The following is an 18,886-nucleotide window of genomic DNA, read 5'->3' as shown; positions in this document are numbered from 1 at the left end:
ATCAAGGTTTATTGTTTTATAAAAACAATGGAGTGTTTGTGTGCGTTTGCTGCAAGGTTACAAAAATAAATAAAAAAATAAAGCCTAAATTGAATGCTGCTTTTAATTTTAATGTATTTTTTGTTTCTTTAGTGCAAGTCAATTAAACAATTACCATAACTTAGATTGAAATTTTCAGTTTCTTACAAATCTGAAACTGGTCGGGTATCTTGTCACTCCCCCCCATCCTGGTTATATAGATTTGATAGATCATCTCTTATACAGGATACATTTTAAAAGAGATTTTTTTTACTTGCTGAATTCATCAAACTGTGCCCACAGCGAATTTCATTTAACGCCAGTGTAATGGATAAATCTACATATCCTATTGATTTTTATTATTGTTTCTGGAGATAATGTAGACTTGTGTCACAACATGCCTTAATATATTATCTTTTATTGTAATTGTCCGCTAACTGTTCCTTTGATACATTCTGTAACTACTGATGGCTGCAGGATGTGTTTATTTAAAGAGCACATAATTACTGTCCACAGCTGAACTTTATCGAGATGATATTCAAGAATTAAACTTTAAGTAATAGAAAGAAAAAAAATAAAGGTTTTAACTTTGTCAGGGCTGATGAGAGTAAATTACGGTGACAGTAATTGTAATGAGCACTGAGGTTCCTTGCTTTTGTGTTTAGGAGGATATGAAAAAAGGAATCATATCTAGCAACAGGAAGCACAAAGATTACCAGTACAGTAAGTCGTTTTCAGATTTATTGTGAGGATTGTTTTATTCTGTGATATTATCCCCGCCAAATTAGTTTTCTGCAACACTGCAATTTTATAAATTTAAGTTAGTATATGGTTTTGTTCTTTGATATCAAGCATTTGGGTGAATTATCTGCAACTGTACCTTATACTTCTTTCTCCATTGACCAATGATTGAAGGAGCAGAGAATTCTTCAACAACGTTTCATTAAATCAAGTGTGGGGATATAATGCAGGGAGATGGGATGTTTCATCTCCCAACTGTTCTTCTATTTATTTATTTTAGTTATATATCACATTGGAAAAATTCCACACTTCAATATGCTATAGAAACATAGAATGTGATGGCAGATGAGAACCATTTGGCCCATCTAGTCTGCCCTATTTTCTAAATACTTGTATTAGTCCCTTGCCTTACCTTATATCTTGGATGCCTATCCCACACATACCCAAACTCCCTCACTGTTGTAACCTCTACCACTTCATTTGAAAGGCTTTTCCAGGCATGTAAATATACTCTACTCCTTTACTGTGTTGATTCTCTTTGTGTATTTAAATGTTACTATCCTATCCACCCGTCTCGTCTTTCCTCCAAGATAATCATATTAAGATCCTTTAACCTTTCCTTGTAAGTTTTATCCTGCAATCCATGAACCAGTTTAGTAGCCCTTCTCTGAACTCTCTCTAAGGTATCAATATCCTTCTGAAGATACGGTCTCCAGTACTGCGTACAATACTCCAAGTGAGGTCTCACCGGTGTTCTGTACAATGGCATGAGCACTTCCCTCTTTCTACTGCTAATACCTCTCCCCATACAACCAAATATTCTGCTAGCATTTCCTGCTGCTCTATTACATTGTCTGTCTATCTTTAAGTCATCAGAAATAATCACCCCTAAATCCCTTTCCTCAGATGTTGAGATTAGTAGGGTATCAAATATCCTATACTCTGCCCCTGGGTTTTTACATCCAAGGTGCATTATCTTGCACTTATCCACATTAAATGTCAGTTCCCACAACTCTGACCATTTTTCTAGTTTACCTAAATCATTAGCCATTTGGCTTATCCCTCCTGGAACATCAACCCTGTTACATATCTTAGTATCATCAGCAAACAGACATACCTTACCACCAGGACCTTTTGCAATATCACTAATACAAATATTAAAGAGTACAGATCCCTGAGGTACCCCACTGGTAACCAGACCTTGCTTTGAATATACTCCCTTGGCTTTAACTGTGCCATATCTTACTATTTGTATGCTGATTATCTGTGCTAAACAAAGAACATTAAAATGTTAAATGTGTTTGTTTGTTTTTTTGCTTTTGGTTCAGTCCATGCAGGTTTTTTTATGCTGATCTATGTTGTGTAAAAGTTGATTATGTTTATCATACATTTATTTTTCTCTTTAGTCTTCAAACCGGTGTCTGCATCAGCAAAACTTTATATGAACCCCAACGCTGAAATAGAGTTAAACACTCCAAAGTTGGATTGGAACATGGAGATTCAACATGTTGCAGTAGAACTGACAAAGCCACAGGTATGATTGCCATCCAACCACACATTTCACAATTTAGTGTCATATTACAGGTAGGTATATTGAAATTATGAGGGTGGTCAAGGACTTCCATGGCCTTTGCCATTGCCCTCAATCAAGTTTGCATGTCCAATCCTCACACTACAGTCAAGCTTTTCAGCAGTATGTACTCGATGACTATTTTTCCAAAGTAACTCCGTTTATTACGGTTTGTTGTGGTTGAATTGTTTTCTCTTAGGGTGACATGGCTCATTATTGACAACTTACTATGAAAGTACAGTGGGACCTCGGTTTACGAATTTAATGCGTTCTCCGGGACGTTACTTATTGCGAAAAATGTGTAAACCGAAACGCGGTTTCCCATAGGAATGCATTGAAAACCAATTAATCCGTTCCGGAGGTCAGAAAACAGTCAAAATGAGCTGGCATGGAAACCAACCCACAATGCAGAACACACAATAAAAGGCATGCAAACGACAAAGCTCAGCTCCCTACCTTTCCACAGCTTGAGAAACGCACCATAAAGTCCCAAAACAACTGCAAAAATCTCAAGAATGGCTCCAAAACTCGATGCAAAAGCCGCTCCAACACCTCCAACACCACCACACTCGACGCCACATGCTACCCACAGGCTCCAGCATGTAGGGGCGGTGCTATAAACCTCCCAGGTGCAATGCGTCCTGGGGAAACTTGCTTTGTATTGCGAAACAAATTTGTAAACCGAGGCATTTTCAATGGATTTTCATTTGTAAACCGAAAATTATGTTAACCGAGGCGTTTGTAAACTGAGGTCTCACTGTATTCTAAATTCTTCATTGGTGCCATACCCTCCCATGTTTTTGATATCCTCTCCTTTCTTTTTCTAATATTTGTTGCCCCAGCTTTTTGCTAGCTGCAATCCAGGATCCACGCTGGGTGTCCTGTTTCCAGGCAGTATATAATGATTTTAGGAGGTTTATTTATCACAGCTGTGGTTCCTTAGAAAACGTGCAGATTTATTTTATGTAATGAATACACTTCACTCAGATTGTGTTTGAAATTGCCTGTTAGTGCAAATATTTGTATAAAGAAAAGCCTAGCTCTCTCATCTCTAACATAAATGACTTCCCTTATTAATACAGGGTAATAACCTAACAAAATTATTTTCTTTACACCCAGACTTTCTGCTATGGAGGATTCTGGGTCCCTAAGTACCTTCTTCCTACTATCCTTAAAGGGACACTATAAGCACCAAAACAATTTAATTTAATGAAGCAGTTTGAGTGTATAGATTAGGTCCCTGTAGTCTCACTGCAATTATCTTATAGTAAACTTAAGTTGTTTTGGTGCCTACTGCGTAATGTTAATATGTGATGTTTACCTATTCCAAATAGAGACCAGTTTTTGTTGTTACCATATTACCCTATTTTACAATACTTATTGACTTTCCCTCCTCTCTCTTTCCTAGTATTTGAGTATGATTGACCTTTTGGAGTCCATTGATTACATGGTTAGGAATGCTCCATACAGGAAATACAGACCGGATGTGCCCCTGCTTCAAAACAAAACAAAATGGTATATTTTTGCATTTTCAGTCAGCTGTAAATACCGTATTTTTCGCTCCATAAGACGCACTTTTTTTCCCCCTCAAAAGTGAGGGGAAATGTCTGTGCGTCTTATGGAGCGAATATGAAGCTTTACTTACCTGTCTTGCAGCGTTGGCCGGCAGCACAGGGCGCACCGCGGTAGTGGAACTTGAATTTCATGTTCCGGTTTCCGGCGGGACTGAAAGGAAGTGTGCACAAGCTGAGTGCGCACTTCCTTTCAGTCCCGCCGGAAACCGGAACATGAAATTCAAGTTCCACTACCGCGGTGCGCCCTGTGCTGCCGACCAACGCTGCAAGACAGGTAAGTAATTATGGGACAAGGGGAGGGGGACAGTATGGGAGAGAAGAATATGGGGAGGGGGATGAAGTCTATGGGGGAGGGGGGGGAATGAAGTCTATGGGGGGGATGAAGTCTATGGGCGGGGGATGAAGTCTATGGGGGGGGCGATGAAGTCTATGGGGGGGGGCGATGAAGTCTATGGGGGGATGAAGTCTATGGGGTGGATGAAGTCTATGGGGAGGGGGTGGATGAAGTCTATGGGGGGATGAAGTCTATGGGGGGGATGAAGTCTATGGGTAGGGGGTGGATGAAGTCTATGGGGAGGGGGTGGATGAAGTCTATGGGGAGGAGGTGGATGAAGTCTATGGGGAGGGGGTGGATGAAGTCTATGGGGAGGGGGAGGATGAAGACTATGGGGAGGGGGTGGATGAAGACTATGGGGAGGGGTGGATGAAGACTATGGGGAGGGGGTGGATGAAGACTATGGGGAGGGGGTGGATGAAGACTATGGGGAGGGGGTGGATGAAGACTATGGGGAGGGGGTGGATGAAGACTATGGGGATGGGGGGGATGAAGACTATGGGGAGGGGGTGGATGAAGACTATGGGGAGGGGTGGATGAAGTCTATGGGGAGGGGGTGGATGAAGTCTATGGGGAGGGGGTGGATGAAGTCTATGGGGAGGGGGTGGATGAAGTCTATGGGGAGGGGGTGGGTGAAGACTATGGGGAGGGGGTGGGTGAAGACTATGGGAGGGGGGGACACTATGGGACAGGGGAGAAAAAAATATTCTGTACAAACTGTCCCATAGTAAGAAACACTATGGGACAGTTTGTTCAGAATATTTTTTTTCTGGGTTTCTTCCTCTAAAAACTAGGTGCGTCTTATGGTGAGGTGCGTCTTATGGAGCGAAAAATACGGTATCCATTTTGGTCCACCAATTTCAATTGGTTGATAGTGTTTTATTTTTGTATGTTTTGTAGTTCTGCACCTTTTGTATTTTGATATTCTGTTTTGCACTTTATTTTTTCTAATTTGAATATTTGTTCGCTTTTTTTTTTTTTTTTTTACCATGTCTCCGCAAAAAACAAATTGCCATTTTTTATTTTTTTATAAAGGTACAAATAGGTGCTAGAGTTTTTGTTAATCCAGTGTAAACAATATAAGACTGCTTTAAATGGCAAGGAACGCAAACAATCAGAAACTTACCTCATACTTTAGAGAAAAGTGTGAAGTCACCTTTAGCCTATATGGTTTCTTGCTGTGGAGATCCACGAATATACATCTGGAATGGGTGATTAATGTAAAGAATGTCTGCAAGATGGCTTCCATAACTTTTAGATGCAAAATGTTTAGATCTTCTTTTAATATTGACAGTCCTCCCTTAAAATTATATATATATATAATTTTTTTTATTTATTTTTTTATTCTGTTTTTGAGTTTGTATTAACATAAAAAATGAACATTAAATTAAGATATCTGGTGGCTGTTGATGCTTCGTGGTTGGTTTTCTTTTGGATGTAGGTGGTTGTATGCCATAAATGGGATCCTTGAGGTTCAAGTGAGAAAAAAAACCCAAATGTGGTGCTGGAAGAGCATAAAGCAACACAGACAAAATCTGAAATCCTACAAAAATGTCTACAAAAACAAACTGACTCAAAGCAAGCCCTCCGAGGAACTGATCAAGGAGCTGCAGGTTTGTGCAATATTTGATTGGCCAGTTTTAGCATGTTGTGTAACTGTGGTCATCAAGTCCCATCTACCCCTTTGTTGTTCTTCAGGTAGATGACATAAGTAAAATAAAAAAAGACCCAGTTATCACTGGATACAGCGTATTGTCAGACATATTGTAAATTAATTGGAAACATTGAAATTATAGATTTGCTCCTCATCTAAGACTCATTGCAGTAGGGTTTTTTTTTTTTTTTTTCCTTGCACCTCAGTGTTGATGGCTATCAGAAGTAAAAGTTGTCTAATTGTTTGTATGTTTTATTTTAATAAAGTAACCCAGGAAAAAACACTGATTCACCTTTAATTTCACATCAAGAATTTACATGGTTTTATTCTTTGGTCGAAGGGTTGAAACAGCAACTCTATGTAAACATAGAATGTGACGGCAGATAAGAACCATTCGGCCCATCTAGTCTGCCCAATTTTCTAAATACTTTCATTAGTCCCTGGCCTTATCTTATAGTTAGGATAGCCTTATGCCTATCCCACGCATGCTTAAACTCCTTCACTGTGTTAACCTCTACCACTTCAGCTGGAAGGCTATTCCATGCATCCACTGCCCTCTCAGTAAAGTAATACTTCCTGATATTATTTTTAAACATTTGCCCCTCTAATTTAAGACTATGTCCTCTTGTTGTGGTAGTTTTTCTTCTTTTAAATATAGTCTCCTCCTTTACTGTGTTGCTTCCCTTTATGTATTTCAATGTTTCTATCATATCCCCCCTGTCTCGTCTTTCCTCCAAGCTATACATGTTAAGATCCTTTAACCTATCCTTGTAAGTTTTATCCTGCAATCCACGAACCAGTTTAGTAGCCCTTCTCTGAACTCTCTCTAAGGTATCAATATCCTTCTGGAGATACGGTCTCCAGTACTGCGTACAATACTCCAAGTGAGGTCTCACCAGTGTTCTGTACAATGGCATGAGCACTTCCCTCTTTCTACTGCTAATACCTCTCCCTATACAACCAAGCATTCTGCTAGCATTTCCTGCTGCTCTATTACATTGTCTGCCTACCTTTAAGTCATCAGAAATAATCACCCCTAAATCCCTTTCCTCAGATGTTGAGGTTAGGACTCTATCAAATATTCTGTACTCTGCCCTTGGGTTTTTACATCCAAGATGCGTTATCCACATTAAATGACCATTTTTCTAGTTTACCTAAATCATTAGCCATTTGGCTTTTCCCTCCTGGAACATCAACCCTGTTACATATCTTAGTATCATCAGCAAAAGACACACCTTACCATCAAGACCTTCTACAATATCACTAATAAAAATATTAAAGAGAATGGGTCCAAGTACAGATCCCTGAGGTGGTACCCCACTGGTGACAAGCCCAAGCTTCGAATATTCTCCATTGACTACAACCCTCTGTTGCCTGTCATTCAGCCACTGCCTTACCCACTCAACAATATTGGAATCCAAACTTAAAGATTGCAGTTTATTGATAAGCATTCTATGTGCAACAGTGTCAAATCTAGGTAAGCAATGTCTACTGCACCACCCTGATCTATAATTTTAGTTACCCAATCAAAAAAATCAATAAGATTAGTTTGGCATGATCTCCCTGAAGTAAACCCATGTTGTCTCTGATCTTGAAATCCATGTGTTTTTAAACATCTTGTTATTGTTGGTACATGATGATAGTACTGTCTTCTTGAGTGCTTGGACTCCAAATCTTGTCTATTTTTTTTACATCTATTATCTGATATCTCGACAAAATTATGAGATGTAACTCCTCTGATTTGTATTATTTTTTCCCCAGGTAGTTCACAATCTGCTTCACTTTTAAACCATCTAGGGTCATTTGGGTCATGTTTGCTCTGTCATTTCCCAAATAAATAGTTACTTTATCACATTCCTTTACTTTTATTAACATATTGAAATATTTGATTCTTAATTATATTTTTTCTTTTTCTTTTTTTTTAGGTTCTAGAGAAAGACCTTGATGTTTTTAATATAGTTTTGGCCAGACAGCAAGCTCAAGCAGAGGTAAACCTGTTCTCTAAAAAGATGAAAATTGCTTTTTAGGCTGTGAGATCTTGTGAGTCGCAGCTTTTAAATGAATGTGTTACTACACTATTTAAAAAAAAAATATTCTGGAGATCTAGCTATATAGATTTAATATATATTAATATAGTTACTTAAGTCTAACCCTATTTGTATGTGGTGTATGTATAATCTATTATTACGCTTGGATAAACCTAGGGAACTTTATTAATTTTATTTCCACCTATGTGATACTAGTAAATATGTTAATGTAACTTTTTATTTTTTTAATACCTATATACTATAACCATTGCTGATTATTGTAGTGGTTCTAATGCTAGGAGTTTCTAGGTGAGGTGTTTTTTTTTTTCTTACCTTAAACCATTTTATAACCGAGATTACGGTTAATAAAAGAACATCTAACCCATTGACTGTTGATTTTTTTTTTTTTTTTAGGTAATAAGATCAGGACAAAAGCTGCTGGCCAAAAAATCCACTCAAGGAGGAGAGAAAAAAAGTGGAGGCTGGTTTGGGGGTCTCTGGGGAAGGAAGGAGGCAACTAAGAAAGAAGACTCTGAACTCTCTGTTCCTGAAAGTAAATAATGTCTAGGCTTCTCATAGAACAATTATATTCCCTCCCTGTAATACCATTTTCTCTACCTTTAATTTCTAGGACATTTTAGGGTGATCAACAAAGTTTGAGGAATGGCACATTATAGGCTCAGGAACACAAACTTGTATTCCTGACTCTATAGTGTTAAAAACGCTATCTACTCCTCCCCCCCCGGCTTCCCTTGCCCCCCTCCTAATATATAGTAAAATCTTACCTTTATTCCAGTGTGCTGGTGATGACTCTGTCTCCAATCTGCCTCCTTGGCTGACATCATCAGAAGTGATGTTCTCAGCCAATCACAGTGCTTTCCCATAGGAAAGCATTATATTGGCTGAGAGCGTCAATTCTCATGATCCCAGCCAAGGAGGCTGTCTCGGGACAGAGCCAAACACCACCCTGGGCTATCAACATCTCCTCATAGAGATGACACTGAATGTGCCCCGGGAAGCACCTCCAGCAGCCATCTGAGGAGTGCTCACTGGAGGTGTCTCTAGGCTGCATTTTCTTAGAAAATAGTGTTTACTTCAAAAAGCCTGCAGGGACTGACTATATTTACCAGAACAAATACAATAAGCTGTAGTTGTTCTCCTGACTATAGTGTCCCTTTAAGCTTCTAGAGACCCAAATATTATATGTGTAATTCATACTATTAATCCTCTCCATATCATCTATGTTTCTATGTCATAGGATTTAGTTAAACCCTCGTCTTGAAAGGGTTAAAGGGAAACTCCAGTGCCAGGAAAACAATCCGTTTTCCTGGCACTGCAGGTCCCTTCTCCCTCCCACCTCCCACTCCCCGTTGCTGAAGGGGTGAAAACCCCTTCAGTAACTTACCTGAGGCAGCGACGATGTCCCACGTTGCTGCTTCTTCCTCCGCGCCGCTCCTCCCTCTGATTGAGTCGGCCGGTGGGGAGACTGATCCCGCCCACCGGCCGGGGAGACCTAATGCGTATGCGCGGCAATGCGCGCATGCGCAATAGCGCTCCCCATAGGAAAGCATTGAAAATTATTTTCAATGCTTTCCTATGGGGAAATGAGTGACGCTGGAGGTCTTCACACAGCGTTATGACGTCCAGCGACGCTCTAGCACAGGTTTCCTGTGCTTGAAACCAGGAAGTGCCTTCTAGTGGCTGTCTAGAAGACAGCCACTAGAGGTGGAGTTAACCCTGCAAGGTAATTATTGCAGTTTATATAAAAACTGCAATAATTACACTTGCAGGGTTAAGAGTAGTGGGAGTTGGCACCCAGACCACTCCAATGGGCAGAAGTGGTCTGGGTGCCTGGAGTGCCCCTTTGAGGTTTTTATATCAATTTATGATAAAATATCAAATTTTTATTAAAAAAAAGGTTTCATTACACATTTTTAATTTTAGCAGTAATTAGGATTTAAACAGCTAGTTACTCAATATCTGGCTATATTTGGCAGTTTGAAATTGGCAAGAATTTACTTCTTCTGAACATACTGATTATGTCAAAAGGGCTGAAACATATAGGCATGTTTGGGTTATTGAGATGTGTTATCACATCGGGTTTACCCTCTTTTCTAAATACAAGGATTTTGTTCTAATGCTGGTTGCACCATTCCTGTTTTGCAGAAATTGACGACCTTCTGACACCGGAGGAGAGAGCAAAGCTTTTTACTGCAATTGGTTACAGCGAGAGCTCTTACAATCTTACCTTGCCTAAAACGGTGAGTGGAAAGATGTTGGATGCTTGATTGTAATATGTTTGTGAATTCTATTCATCCTGTTATTTGTGATTACTCCTAATGCAAAGATATACTGCAGCAAGGTATCTGTTCATGTGATGCTTGCATATTAAGTCATAACCACTTTCTACAAAGGGGGAAAAAAGTGAAAAATGTATTTAAATAACTATTTTCTTCCACGAATCTGTAGTGAGTTTTGATTTAATGTTTGATAAAATAACCTCATATTTTGATCAAAATCTTTCATTTATGATGTGGTGATGATCGCCTGCAAGACCTGATGTATACATAAATTATTTTCTGGTAAAGCATGTTGCACCCGGACGTGTCCTGTTAATAGGTGTCAAAATACAACGTGAAAGTCTTTTACTCTGTACGATGGTTCATGTTGCAACAGGGAGCGGATTATTTGATTGGTGGCCTGTTTATTTGGATATTGTTTATTTGAATTACTTGCTTGCTCATTCATTCCGTCAAGCTTTTTACTTTATCTTCTAGTATGTAGCTCACGTTCTGGGCCTCAAGCTCCTCAGCACATCCATAACAATTCGAGAAGACACACACACTCCAGAAACCTTGAACGTGCAAATTATTGGTCTGGGCACCAAAGTCTACCAGAGACCAGGAGCAAAGGCCCTCAAGTAAGTTTATTATGCTAATCTGCTCTGTCCTGGTTTTACTCAACGGGGGCTATCGCTTCTATGTAATTGACACCATTGAATCCTGCCTATAACCTGTGTTAACCTTTTTCCACGAGATGCGCCATTTTATTTTCCAACTACATTAATAAGTAAGCAAATTACATCACAATCCAGTTCAGATGAGGCGAAGCCCGGGCACACATCGAAGATGAGGAAGAGAAATAGAAACTTTGTTTCATTTTCTTTTTCTCTATACTGTTTCTCTATGCTGGCTGTTGGGTAGCTTCTAACAATGACAGACAGGGAGCCAAATGGCGGCATCTAGTTGCATTATAAAGAGGTATAGATTTCCTTTAATGTTAATATTTGTTTAATATAGGGAAAAATAAACATAATATTGAAAATCCAGAAAAGTGACAGTTTTTGAAATGTGTTTTTATTAATTTTTTTTTGGAAAAATGCCTTTTCAAATAAGCGTTTATTGTATCTACCTGTGTTATGGAAGGGTTTGTCTTTTAAAATATTTGTAATCAAGCTCTCTGTCATGGCATCACATCCGGTGAGCTCTACTGGTTAGTGCACCACACCTTGCTCATTATTTTTTTGTTTGATTCGGTTATGGTACCTTCTGTAGGAGTTGTTTCTTTTCATTCTTTATAATGCACCGATTGCGTAATGCCTGTTTCTGGGCTAGCAATTATAGAATGTTGTATTTCTGTGTTTGACTTGCAGAGTAGAAGCCAAGTTGGAGCACTGGTATGTAACTGGTCTGTGTCAGAAAACGGTTGTCCCTTCTCTTGTAACGTCCATTGGAAGTAACAAGTCTTCACTTCTTGAAATCGTTTTTGAGACAAACCCAGAAAACAGTACAAGTGACCAGGTCCTAATCTTGCAATCTCAACCTGTAGAAATGATATATGATGCAGTAAGTAGAGCCAATGTTTGATTTGTTTGTGTTTGTTTTTATTTGTTTGACCTTCTTAAGCTCCATTATGCGTTAAATGTACGTTTGGCTCCATGCACCATGGATTTCATTCAGACTTGGCATAGGTTACACAGAGGTCCCGTGTAACTGTACCTGCACACAGTTAGACTGCATGTACCAGGTCAGGGGTAGGCAACTTTCAACATTATGGCTATGAGAGCATTATGGGAGATGTAGTCCACAACATCTGGAGTGCTGAAAGTTGCTGACCCCTGCACCAGGTTAATCATTCAGGAAAACAGAAAATCTGGTGTAGGTACACAGTTTTCATTTGAAATGTAGTTTTTAACAAATGTTCACTTTTGGGAGAGACTGTGTTTTGTTCAATATTTAAGTATTTTCCATTACAAAATCTCCAGGTCAGTAGTTAAAGCCTTAAAATATTTTTTTTTTTTTTAAAACATCTATTCACCAGTACATTAAACTCATGTCTCTCTATCTTCTGTAACAGATAACTATCAATGCTTTAGCAGAATTTTTCCAGACAAACAAAGGAATGGATTTGGAGCAGTTAACCTCTGCAACGTTAATGAAACTCGAGGAGATCAAAGAAAAAACAGCTGCAGGTAACGATCCATTGCTTTGGACTTTTCTGAAAGAGGTTCTTTCACGATTTTTTTTGCTTTTAGAATAAAACTATTCTTTGTCAGTCAGTCAGTTTTTTGTTTTTGTTTTTTTAAACAACATTTCTACAACAAACTAAATGGAAATGACCAAAAAAAACTTTGAGTGAACATTTTGACTGAGCCTTTAAGGAAATGCAAAGCACCATAACCACTACAGTATTCTGTAGTGGTTACGGTGCCAAGTAGACTTGTGCATTTGTTTGCTCTTTCAGATTTCTGAGTTGAAAATTTTGTTTGGGACCTCTGACGTTAGGCTATGTGCCAGCTCAATTTGATCCCAATCCTAAAAGTTGGCTTCCCCTGACACCGTAGCAGTGCAAGGGCTTATCATGTGGCACATGGCCAATGCATGCCTACCAGTTGCGACATTAAATAGATAAAAAACAAACAAACAAAAAAAACCTTGTAAGGGTCAATAACCTCCTAAAATTATTGCAATGGTTTTATACATCCTACATGTCCCCCTTCGCCATGCAATGTTTGAGGGCATGTCTCTTGGTTAAATGACCCTTTGAGACCATCTTTAACAATTTGCCAACTGGCTACTAGTTTTGCCAGCATGCAATTATATACAGAAGCAACTGGCCACTAAGTGGTATGACTGCCTTAGGATTAGTTTGTGGTGTGTCGGATTTAATGTTTTGGGGGGAAATAGTCGATTGGTCCGAATTCAACAGAATTGTGTTTCTTCCAAAATAGATTCCCCTAATCTAGTACCAAAAGTGCCCTGATAGTCAAACAATTTGCTAAAATTTTGACTACTTCTACCTGTATGAAGCATTCTATTGCCTGGCTAAGGTTAATGTAGAGACTTTTACAGATAAGTTGACCGGTACCCAGTGGACCCCAGATAAGTGGCCAAACCGTTAGCAAATAGTTTGATTACGTACATACAGGAGTAACATTGCTCTCCTGGAACAATAACCGCTACAGCGTGCTGTAATGGTTTTCCCAATGATTGGTAATTTCTATCCAATCCCAGGCCATTTACAGTCAGAAAAATGTTTTCCAATAGAAAAAGCACTGTTCATTTGCTTATTTTTATTCTGTGGCATCAGTAGTCTCATTGAATGGCTTCTTTTAACATTGTGTGCCCATCCTACTTATCTAGTTTTTAGCAGTCTCCTTTCATCCATTAAAGAGATAATTGAAGCACCATAGCAGCTTAATGAATCAGTTATGGTGTATAGAACATACAACTTTAGCTTAATGAAGCAGTTATGGTGTATAGAACATACTCCTGCATTCACACTGCTCAATTCTCTGCCATTTAGGAGTCAAATCACTTTTTCTGTGTATGCAGTCCTGGCTACACACTTCCTAAAAAGTCTACATTTTTCAGCTTCCCATACTGCACAGTGTGCTTAATTTAGAATGTCTTATTTCCTTGATTTACTTGCTAAACCCTGCATGAGCCTATTGTCTCTCTCCAATTAACAGAGCAGGAGATGAGAACTTACGCAGTAAACACCCCGTGCTGTAAGATCTGGTAGACAATGAAACCATTCTTTTCAGGAAGGCTGTGTGACCCAGCTGTGTGACTAAAGCTGTCTAAATAAAGTGATCTAGCTCCTAAATTGCCAAGAATTTTGCTTGGAGACTGCAGGGCCATGAACTATTCACCAAAACACATTGGCAAAGTTGTTTAGGTGTCTCGAGTGTTGCTTTACTTCCTAAACCAATTACTAATAATCCAGCATTGCTTGTTTGACTATTTGGTACCTAATATTTAATTTGGAGGAAATATATGTTGCTTGAAGCTGTAACCTCTAGGCCAGGTCTAGGCACCCTTCGGCATGATGCTTTGCCAGCATTGTGGCTCTAAGAGCATTGTGGGAGATGTAGTCCACAACATCTGTAACTGCCTACCGTTACTCTAGGCAATTGATGTGAGTCCAGGAAACCTTTTCCCAGTCTGATTAAGGTGTATGTGGATAGATTCAGCTAGTGATCTATACCCAGGCATATACTGCGTTTAATCTATCATTTAATTATTCATTCTTTGTAGGACTTAACCACATCATTGAAACCAGAAAAGTTCTAGATTTAAGGATAAATCTGCAGCCGTCTTACCTGCTGCTTCCAGAATCCGGATTCTATCACGAGAAAACCAACCTGATAATCGTGGACTTTGGTAGCTTTCAGGTAGGGAATTAATGATATGTATGTTTTACGACCACATTAACCTATCTAAATGAAGCATATATAGAAGTCATTATATGCACTCGTATTCCCTAAATGCTATTTTCTGATTAAGTGTATAAGTAATGATGTAATTTTGCAGCCGAGCTGCAATGTCCTCATGAAATGAACTGGGAGCCGAGAGCAATGACACAGCACTGAGTATAACCAGGCACCGTCTCTAGATACGATCTGTGCATACGTTATTTGTAGAAATGTCTGCAGCCACAGACCCATCTGCCGTCTGTGCTTCTCATTTCCTGCACATGTACCTCACTAATTGGTATGGGATCTTCCATAGATTTTTGTGAGAGGGCATTTGCTTCAATAGTTTGGATAGGGGTTTAGGATAAGAGCCCATCACACCATTACCAATGTATAAGAATCTGCCTTGTAAGTGTGTCCATTTCCCTTCCCCCCCACATCCCCCCATCTTAGCATTCATAATTTGTAGTAATGAGTTTTCATTTCCAGAGTAATGTTGGCCAGTTTATGCTCTCATCGTCAGATTGATACAATATACAGATTAAGGAACAGCGCACACATAAAAATACAGTTTTTTATATTCTATAAAGCTACTTACAATCTCCTATCTCGGCAAACAAATATGGGGCTTCAGTTACACCATATGGCCAAATGGTGTTCACCCTACCACTACTTCACAGCACCCCGATATTGTTGGCTTAACACAGGGCTCGATAAATCCCAGGAACTAGGAATTTTGTCCTGGCACCTAGGGCTTGTCGACCCATTCAGTGCAAGTGGCAGGTAAAATGTAGGAGACTGGCCGGCTGTGGAAGAGAGGAGCTGGCCAGCTGGTGGTGCAGAATGAAGCCGGTCAACACCGTGTAGCTAGGGTGGGAGCTGTCATCTGTGCTATACTCATGCAGAGTCCTGCAGGGATGCCCTTGGCATCATTAAATGGCATTAAATGGAAAGCTAATCCATTCCACCTCTCCCACAGGTGTAGGGAGGCTCGGTGGATTTCAATCAAAATATATTTTTTTAAATTATAATTTTTGAGTACGTTAGAGAGTGAGTGTGTGTGTCTGTCACTGACATACACACTCTGTCTGTGTCTGTTTAGGTGACCGGCCCCACTCTGATCACTTTTGACAGGTGATTTTTACTACTTTTTTTTTTTTTTTTGCTGTGTCGTGGCTGGCCCCTTAATGATCTCAGCCAAGCCAATGCTTTCTCATAGGAAAGCATTGGGCGGCTATTGCGCATGCACTAATCAGCATCTCCTCATTGAGATGCATTGAATCATTGCATCTCTATAGGGAACATTCCGCGCCTCTATGCTGAGCTTGGAGACGCTGAACATAGGTGTTGCCCACTGGACTAGGAATCACTTCTAGTAGCTTTTTGATTGCCACTTGCAGTGTTACTAGGCAGCAATGTAAACACTGCCTTTTTTCTGAAAAGGCAGTGCTTACGTTGATAAGCCTGAAGGGACAGGCTATAGATACCAGAACCACTACATCAGGGATTAGTGGTTCTGGTGACTATAGTGTCAATTTAAGAATTGTATTTTTGTTGCTAAAAATAAAGCTTTGTTAGTTTAAAAAAAAAAAATAAAAAAAAAATAAACCTGGCTTCTGACTTTTTTAGCTGGGTCCTAGATTTTAAAACAAATTTGTCAAGCCCCTTGCTTAACACAATATTGGAACTGAATCGCAATATTTGTTTTCTGAGATAGGCGATTTTAAATAGCCTTTTATAAAATATATAACTGTATTTCTGTGTGCACTTTCCTTTAATCTGTGTATTGTAAAACATGTTGGTCTATATGGCAGCTCCATTGCTGAGAAATGCATGCTCCAGGTGTGCCCACAATCCCATTTTCCTCTTTACTATTGTCAGATTCTCATAGTCTGTAGTAGCATACTCTTTAGGAGATTTGGACTTTGTAAAGGATTTCATCAGAGCATGATACTTTTCTAAACACACGCAGTCTTTGGTAAATTTACAAGACTGACGATTAATTCTAAATGCACATTCTTGGCAAGATCACTATGGTTCTTGACTGAATAAAATAGTGCTTTGTGTAATGATTTCAAATGCCAGGACCATAAAAGTGAGTCAATGTTTTGGTTCCTATTAACCGTTTTCTTTGGCATTGTATAACTGGTACTTTCACTATAACTGGAGTCTGGATGTCTCCAAATAAATTTGTTTTAATATGCTCCTTTATATATCCAATTTACTATGTTATCATGGTGTGGCAATTGTTCTCGAAGCCGAGCAATTAATGGGATTGATGAGGAAAATGTAACGTTTAAAAAGCTTTGGGAGAGTTATTTTTCGTTGATTAGAAGTCCTTTGAGTATGACGGCATTGCGTGCAAATCTGTAGTTTTTCCTCCTTGATGTTCAACAGCCCAAATACTTTCTCCACTTCCTCTTGGCAGCATTTGTGGAAATCTGATTTCCGAATTTGCATGCTATTTATCAATAAATTAAGTGTTTTGGCATATCCGCCGCAGGAAAATCCTGTACATCGCAAATTGGCATTCCTTAATAGATGTTCCTCACATGAACTGTACCAAGCCTTGTTTTGAAACCAATCCTCTTTTCTTCTGCTTTAAGCTATTCATTTGCACAGGAAAAAAAGTGAGCAACACGGGGCAGAGTTTAGACAGCAAGGTTTCACAAAATACACGAGATTAACGGTTTATGCCAGTATTGAATACACGTCTCATGACCTACAAATAACAATACTCAACAGTATTGGCATTTATGAAGCACAATAAGGTGGGAGCAGGGCTGCTGTTGGGATGTGCTACTGATGCAGTCCATGTCTGTAGTTTCAAAATAAAAATTGCGCTATATTACTTACTGTGGCAACAAATATAAAAGTGGGCGGTAGGTATTAAAAGGTTGATGACTACCCCTGCACTATATTGTTTGGAGTGTGTCCATATACGCTACAAGCCATTAAGGTGATGCAAGGTGAACTAGTATTCTCTAAATCATGTTTTCTTTTACAGCTTAACAGCATTAACCAAGCAAACCAACAGGCGGGTAGTGTTTCATCTCTAGAAGAGTTGATGAGTAAAGCGTATGACAAGTTCGATATAAAAATAAAAAATATACAAATGCTGTTTGGAAGACCAGGTATTGACGAGATTTGTTGTTGTTGTTGTTGTTAATTTTATGGTGGTCTATTTGGCCTGTGCGAACATGTGACCTGAGATTTCAATCCTTCAACTATGTTTCGTTGAGTTATGAAAATGAATTTCACATCAGAAGTAGCAAAATAAAACAATTAAACCTTTATTATAAGTCCATAAAACATGCTTGCAATTTGAAGGATATGTACAAACTTTTTTTTTTTGTCAATCTTTCTTTTATTAAGGCATGCGAGGTGGGTTACAGAATAAAGAAAGGGAAATGTACGAGTGGTATACAATATAGGGTTAATACAGCATTAACATTGGTTTACATTTCCGGTATAGTAATGCCTCATTTTTGTTTTTATGTTGTTTAACGAAAACATATTATAAACAGGTTTATACTCCCTCACATGTCACAGATTTGAAAAGTTGGGTGATAAGATGAGGGGGACATGTGTGCATGCAGGTTTGCGTAGGTAAGCTTAATATGCAGGTTATAGACAGGTTTAAGCTCCTCACATGTTATAGAAGTTACAAGTTGGCTGACAAGTTGAATAGGACATGCATGCGTTCAGGTTGAACATAAAAGCTTAATTTGCATGTTATAAATAGGCTTAATCTTTCTAACATGTCACGGGAGTTAAGAAATGTAAATAAATCTTACTAGCCTGACTAGTCACAATAAGCTATACCAAATAATAATGCATAACAAATAATAGGGTGAGATGTACACTGTACAATCCGAATGACAAAGTAGGCGATATGATTGTGTACTCTATGTACTGTGAATTAGTATTGATGAAATCAAGCAAATTTAGACTGATAAACAAGCTATGCATCTTAAGATCCGGTTAATAACATGCTAAATTATCCACCAATTTCCCACAGCCAGACTGAATTACATTATGTCAAAAAGAGTGTCTGCCAGGTAGGGGTTCAACATGGAACGTAATCTTGGACCCTTCAGGTTGTGTCCCAAAAGGCTCTCAGCCGGGAGCGTTGTTTAGCGGGACTTTGGGATAGTGAGTCAACAGTCAGCCGATACCTCTGCTGGGTACAGTGGCTCCTTGGGCTGGGATTGTCCACAGAAGGGCAGTGGGGTGTGGGTATATAAGGGCCGCCATCCAGCCCCAGGTCG

General features: G+C 39.1%; 1 protein-coding gene across 3 annotated transcripts in view; it reads left to right on the top strand.

Annotated features, from left to right (window-relative positions):
• Positions 1–18,886, top strand: part of VPS13C (vacuolar protein sorting 13 homolog C) — a 168,624-nt gene that overhangs the window by 43,127 nt on the left and 106,611 nt on the right. For all 3 annotated transcript variants that reach the window (XM_063449388.1, XM_063449387.1, XM_063449389.1), the window contains 12 exons: positions 684–741; positions 2,166–2,293; positions 3,738–3,844; positions 5,679–5,850; positions 7,817–7,879; positions 8,333–8,471; positions 10,085–10,179; positions 10,696–10,838; positions 11,571–11,763; positions 12,275–12,389; positions 14,458–14,594; positions 17,623–17,749. In XM_063449388.1, the coding sequence (XP_063305458.1) occupies positions 684–741; positions 2,166–2,293; positions 3,738–3,844; positions 5,679–5,850; positions 7,817–7,879; positions 8,333–8,471; positions 10,085–10,179; positions 10,696–10,838; positions 11,571–11,763; positions 12,275–12,389; positions 14,458–14,594; positions 17,623–17,749 (1,477 nt within the window). The remainder of the gene's footprint in view (positions 1–683; positions 742–2,165; positions 2,294–3,737; positions 3,845–5,678; positions 5,851–7,816; positions 7,880–8,332; positions 8,472–10,084; positions 10,180–10,695; positions 10,839–11,570; positions 11,764–12,274; positions 12,390–14,457; positions 14,595–17,622; positions 17,750–18,886) is intronic.

This window comes from Pelobates fuscus, chromosome 3 (genome assembly GCF_036172605.1).
Source record: "Pelobates fuscus isolate aPelFus1 chromosome 3, aPelFus1.pri, whole genome shotgun sequence".
Lineage (NCBI taxonomy): Eukaryota > Metazoa > Chordata > Amphibia > Anura > Pelobatidae > Pelobates > Pelobates fuscus.
Note: the sequence above shows the minus strand (reverse complement) of the source record. Positions and strands in the feature narration are given on the sequence as shown.